This window comes from Mytilus edulis, chromosome 11 (genome assembly GCF_963676685.1).
Source record: "Mytilus edulis chromosome 11, xbMytEdul2.2, whole genome shotgun sequence".
In the NCBI taxonomy this organism is placed as follows: domain Eukaryota; kingdom Metazoa; phylum Mollusca; class Bivalvia; order Mytilida; family Mytilidae; genus Mytilus; species Mytilus edulis.
This window is the reverse complement of record NC_092354.1, coordinates 60,552,772-60,558,998: the sequence shown is the minus strand read 5'-3', so window position 1 is coordinate 60,558,998 and position 6,227 is coordinate 60,552,772. Positions and strand designations below refer to the sequence as shown.

Here is a 6,227-nt window from a genome sequence, read left to right as displayed (position 1 = left end):
AGCTTAAATACCCACCCCCACCATACCAAATCTTTTTTTTAATACTATATATAAACCCAACACCTAACTCAAAACTACATATTTTTATTCTTCGTATATTTTAAGAATTTAAGAATAAACATAATAGAAAGTTACGCTTTTGTAAAGAAAAATAGTATAAAGGGAAATTTGGAGATGCGTACCAATTTCGGGAGGAATATGGCTATAGTATTAACAAAAGTGAATGACTATTTTTATATAAACGTATACAACAACAATCCTACAAACCCAGGAAGATGCTCTCTTGGTTATGATGAATTCAAAAAACCCCAAAACGCGTGGCGCATCCAAATATGGTCAAGCCCCGCCCCCTTATCTAAACGTCCCCTCCGGCTGACCTAATATGGTCAGCATTCAAACTTCAGATAAGACTAGGACGACACAACACGACTCTTAAATCCATATAAGGTCTGGAGCCCATCGTTCCTACTTTCGATCAATTGGAATGATTCATATTCACAAAGAAGGTATGAACGTTACAATACAACTCGTGTGACGTGACTCATTTTGATCGAGGAGGATTCCAAACGGAAGGGTGATATTCATATACGGACATGTAACGAATTGACCAATGGCAAGGACGGGACGAAAGTATAAAACGACCCCGTCCCCTCATCCTAGTTTCATTCACAAGTCGATCGAGATGGAAAAGACACGTTCTAACATTGAGTTGGGAAATAATAGATTTGTACAGGCCACCGAATGGAAAGAAGAAATAAGAATTGATATCAGGGAGTGGGAATTGAAAGACGGACAGAGAACTCCCACAAAACGAGGACTCGGCCTTCCTCTGCACAGATGGAAAATGTTGGTTGACAGTCTCGACTTTTTGGACCAGGCCATCATGGAAAAGAGGGAGTACAAATCCCACCTAGGAAGAAATATGTATGCCACAATAGGACCCAACAGTGTTTGTGTCGATCTGAGGCAGCATATTTTACCTCCACAACAAACCGACGTGGTTCCTACAAGAAAGGGGATAACATTAAGACCTACTGAATACGCCAAGCTCAAAGACGTTGCAAGGATTATTAGTGACTTTGTTCCAGATTTAAGTACCGTCGTACCCTGTCCCTACAATTCGGACCATCAAAACCAGCTGGGATTTTTAACATGTTCGGAGTGCAATCCAAACCACTGCACGGAATGAATGAAAGTGACAATGATAATGAGATGGTTTTTTGTTTTTTGTTTTTATATGTAAATGTTATGTACGATTTACAGGTAAATAAAAAAAATTTGACGTTAACAGTATCTAATTTGAAACTCAATGTATAACTAGCGAGTGCTCCAGATTTGATTTGACAATTCAATAAGCTCAAACAAAACAACTTCTCAATTATTTAACTTCTTCCTAACACCGGATTTGGCACACAGTTATATGAAAAATATATATGTCGGTGAAAGTCTTTGTATCAGTATGAAAAATAGGTCCTACTTGTTTCCGGAAAAAGGTATACGCCTTTCGCCGGTGGCGAACGCCCGGTGCACTTGTTTCACAAAATTTTGGATGCGCGCGCAATAACGGCTTACGCCGCCCTCGCCTATCTCAGGACTCAGGCGAAGGCGGCGCATTTTCATTTCAAGATGGCGGAAAGAGTGTAAGTGAGAAAAACTAAAGGTTATAAATACTGAAAAACAACCAGTAAACGAAAAAATATTATTGTTATGTGCAATTTATCTTCATACTTCGAAGATAGTGAAGAGAAAACGTTCTTTTTTTTTTTTAAAGTAGCATGCAGATAAGCATTTTTCAACATGAGAAAACCCCAAGGGTGACTGGGGTATAGAAATATGGTCACTTGGTCTTCTCCCGACCGGCAGTAAAACGCTTGCCGAAGTGGGGCGTCCGTTTGGCTGTGCGGGATGTATCAAGTTCGCAGTCACGTCCGTCAGAAGGGACGTTAAATCCGATGCCTCGTGTAAAGAGAGTGCCACGCTCTTTGAACGTTAAGAACCCTTGGAACAACTCTTTGAGGGGTCCGTAGGTGGCTTGTTGCAAGGCAAAATTTCTGTCCCTATCCAATATACCCTCATTTTCCATTGGCAGTCCAAATTTCCCCGACCATCATCCTATATGGCCTCTATTACAACAACCTATCTATTGTATTTATTGTGAACTTGTTCTGGTCCTGAATATGCATGAAATATTTGCCACTGGACGTTAAGCAACCAACAATCAATCAATCAACATGAGAAGATACAGGAAAACTAAGCAGACAACGATCCACCAATCATGAAACAATTATAGCTCTAACTGTTTCTCATCTTTTCTGGCAATAGCCATTTTTGTTGCTGCATTAAAATAAATCCTGTCAGAACTGTATGTAGATCTAAACCATTTCCACATGAGTTACAGTATCGGGAAAGCCTTTAAATGTTATCATTGAGATGGGGCTGGACAAGAAATTTAAAGTTAGATAGCAAGCCAAATATGTCATTCGTAAACGATTTTATATTTAAATTTTTAAGAGAGAATAAGATGAAAATGTTTAGATGGAAACTGCTCAATTATATTATTCCCACAAAGCAATTACTATTTAAATGGAAAATTTCTACTGATAGTAAATGTAATTTTTGTCAAACAGAAGATGAAGATTACTTCCATTTCTTTATGACATGTTCTTTTTTAAAAGACTTTTGGAATAAAGTGGAACATCTTCTTGCACAACTCAATTTTAAAAATAAGATATCAATTAAACAATTAGTTTTTGGATACAAAATATCAGATAAGGGTTATTATGGTTTTAACTATTTTTTGACAGTTTTAGGTTTTTGCATTTTCAAGTCATACTATGTTTCAGAGCAAAAATTGAAATATATAGATGTATATGAATTGTTTATAAAGGAATTAAGAAGGGTTATGCATGAAAGCAAAATAATTTCTCAAAGTGTATTTTTCATAAATTTGAAGAAACTGATATATAATTTGCATATATTGTAATAGTTTATGTTATATTGTTTATTATATTCTGAGTATGTTCCTGGCAACTCAGAAGTGTTTTTCACAGGAATACTCCTCTGGCGCTTGGACAGTGAAGTATAATTGTAACAAGATATCTTTAGAATAAAGTATATATTTGTTGTTAATAAAAAAAAAAAAAAAAAAAAAAGAGATGGGGCTGGAAGGGGTCTAAGCGTGATCTGTGAAAAGGGCTTTTTTGGAAACGTGATACGTTAAAAATACCCCTAAAATAAGCGTGATGCGTGATTTCACCAATTTTCATACGTGAAAGGCCAAAATCACCTAAGCGTGATGTGTGATTTAACAGATTTTTAAGCGTGATTACGTGAAAGGGGACCCCCCTTCCAGATCCCCATTGAGGGGTCTGATGGGTATGGTGGCATACAACTGCCATCGCGTTGTCGTGATAACTATCACGACAAGTCGACTTGTCGTGATAATTATCTCAACAAGTCGACTTATTATGTCCACTTGACACGATAATTACCTCGACAAGACGTTTTTTCAGTCGCGATGAGTGCTCGTTTCTGCCATCGCGTTGTCGAGTTTCCACGATAGTTATCACGACAAGTCGACATACTAAGTCGACTTGTCGTGATAATTATCTCGACAACACAATGGCACAAACCAGCACTCATCGCGACTAAAAAAACGACGATAACAGATAAGTATAATATGGTGGTACGGAAGCGTATATTACCCTCGTTTTAATACTTATAATCCAAGATGGCGATATAACTTTTAGCGAGAAAATGCTTTATTTCTCATTACTGCGATTTATTTTTTTCGACAAAATGCCTAACAAGGCATTTAGGCGCTTTGTTTTTTATCGCCTTAAAAATAAATCGTTTTAAATAACGCGACATATTATCAAAACGAGAAAAAAAATTACGATTAATTTATAAGTCAATAAAAATATCATGCAATAATAATAAATTGCCTTTTTTTTCTTATTACTGCGATTTATTTTTTTCGACAAAATGCCTAACAAGGCATTTAGCCGATTTGTTTTTTATCGCCATAAAAATAAATCGTTTTAAATAACGCGACAAATTATCAAAACGAGAAAACATTTTAAGATTAATTCATAAGTCAATAAAAATATCATGCAATAATAATAAATTGCCTTTTTTTCTTCGATATATTGTTTTATAAAGCAACAAATTGGTTTAAATTAAGGCGAGCAACGGGAAAGTTTTCAGCTAAATCGAGATAAATATGGCACGATTTTAACCTGTTCATTTTCATTTTGATTTTGGAAGGACCAGGTCGCCATCACATTTGGGCATTTTATTTCAAGCAAATGGAGGTAAGATAAGAAACAATTTATTAAATGAAATATCGCCGCGATATAGCCTTGTTGTGCTCATGTGGCGTTAAACAAACAACAATCAATCAATCAATCAATCAATCTTTAAGTTATTGTTGTAAAAAAACTTCTATAAAAAGGCTTTTACACGTGTCTGCCGTAGTATACACACGTTAGGGGAATTAAGTTTTTGGTGCATAAAAAACCCAACCCTTTTTCCCCAGCTGTGAAAGTATAATGGTCGCTTTAAAAAATAATCAGGTTTGACTATAAATTAACATAGGGTGTCACGAAATTTACGTTGAAGAGAGCCAGTCGAGTTCTAATTTTTTTAATTCACAGTTGCGGCAAAATAAGATCCTTTGATGTTTTAACTCTGAGACACCACAAATTCATTTGAACTATATAGACCCCCTCCCCCCCTATATAAAGTTCCAATGACTGTTCTTGTGACTATTGTTACTTTGAAGTTTTCAGTGAGAAAAAAAATCTCGTGCAGTACTAAAAAAATGACGGGGCAGATTAATTATTGTTCGGTTAATATAAAAAAGAAGATGTGGTGTAATTGCCAATGAGACAACTCTTCACAAGAGACCAAATGACACAGAAATTAACAACTATAATAGGTCACCGTACGACCTTTAACAATGATCAAAGCCCATACCGCAATGTTTTTGTATGTGCAATACACAGTACAAAGACGACAAATTTTATCAGTGTTTCGGCTGTTTTCTGTTCTTTAGTCAGGTTGTTGTCTCTTTGACACATTCCCAATTTCCATTCTCAGATTAAGTAAACAAAAATTTCCCTCTATGATATATATAAAAAAGAAGATTTGGTGTAATTGCCAATGAGACAACTCTAAACAAGAGACCAAATGACACAGAAATTAACAACTATAGGTAACCGTACGGCCTTCAACAATGAGCAAAGCCCATACCGCATAGTCAGCTATAAAAGGCCCCGAAATAACAAATGTAAAACAATTCAAACGAGAAAACTAACGGCCAAATTAATGTACAAATAAATGAACGAAAAACAAATACATGTAACACAGCAACAAACGACAACCACTGAATTACAGGCTCCTGACTTGGGACAGACACATACATACATAATGTGGCGGGGTTAAACATGTTAGCGGGATCCCAACCCTCCCCCTAACCTGGGACAGTGGTGAAACAGTACAACATAAGAACGAAAGAACATGACACAGAAATTACCAATTATAGGTCACCGTACGCGTACGGTACAAAACCAATACCGCATAGTCAGCTATAAAAGGCCCTAAATGACAAATGTAACACAATGAACAAAACATAAATATGTAACACAACAAAAAACGACAACCACTGAATTACAGGCTCCTGACTTAGGACAGGCACATACATACATTATGTGGCGGGGTTAAACATGTTAGCGGGATCCCAACCCTCCCCCTAACCTTGGACAGTGGTGTAACAGTACAACATATAGGAACGAACTATAAAAATCAGTTGAAAAAGGCTTAACACATCAGATGGATAGAAATACATCTAACAAAAACAGAGTGGCTCAGCACTTATACATCCCAACAACAAAAAGACTATTGGGGAATATTGTCCCTTGTACACTCACAAGCTCGTGCAATAATATTAAATTCTACTCCGGACAATTCCCCAATATTCATACAATAACCCTACATAATATAGGATTCGTTTTCTGAGACAAGTGCCTGTGCCGCCATATATACATGTCTGGATCACAGGGGCCGGTAACATACTGTTTGAAAAAAAAATGTTTACACTGATATGTAATAATACGTATTATTATACTTTACTATAGTAACCACTATAATAAAATAACCTTCACAAATAACCCCTCTTTCCCGCGGGTAACTGCGCATAGGCAGAATAACTGTTAGGGAATATGCAC

At 36.4% G+C, this 6,227-nt stretch overlaps 1 protein-coding gene across 1 annotated transcript; it reads left to right on the top strand.

Annotated features, from left to right (window-relative positions):
- Window positions 1-682: 682 nt before the first annotated feature.
- LOC139494450 (uncharacterized) lies at window positions 683-1,189 on the top strand. Its single transcript, XM_071282610.1, has one exon. The coding sequence runs from the start codon at window positions 683-685 to the stop codon at window positions 1,187-1,189; it is 507 nt and encodes a 168-aa protein (XP_071138711.1).
- The last annotated feature ends 5,038 nt before the right edge of the window (window positions 1,190-6,227 follow it).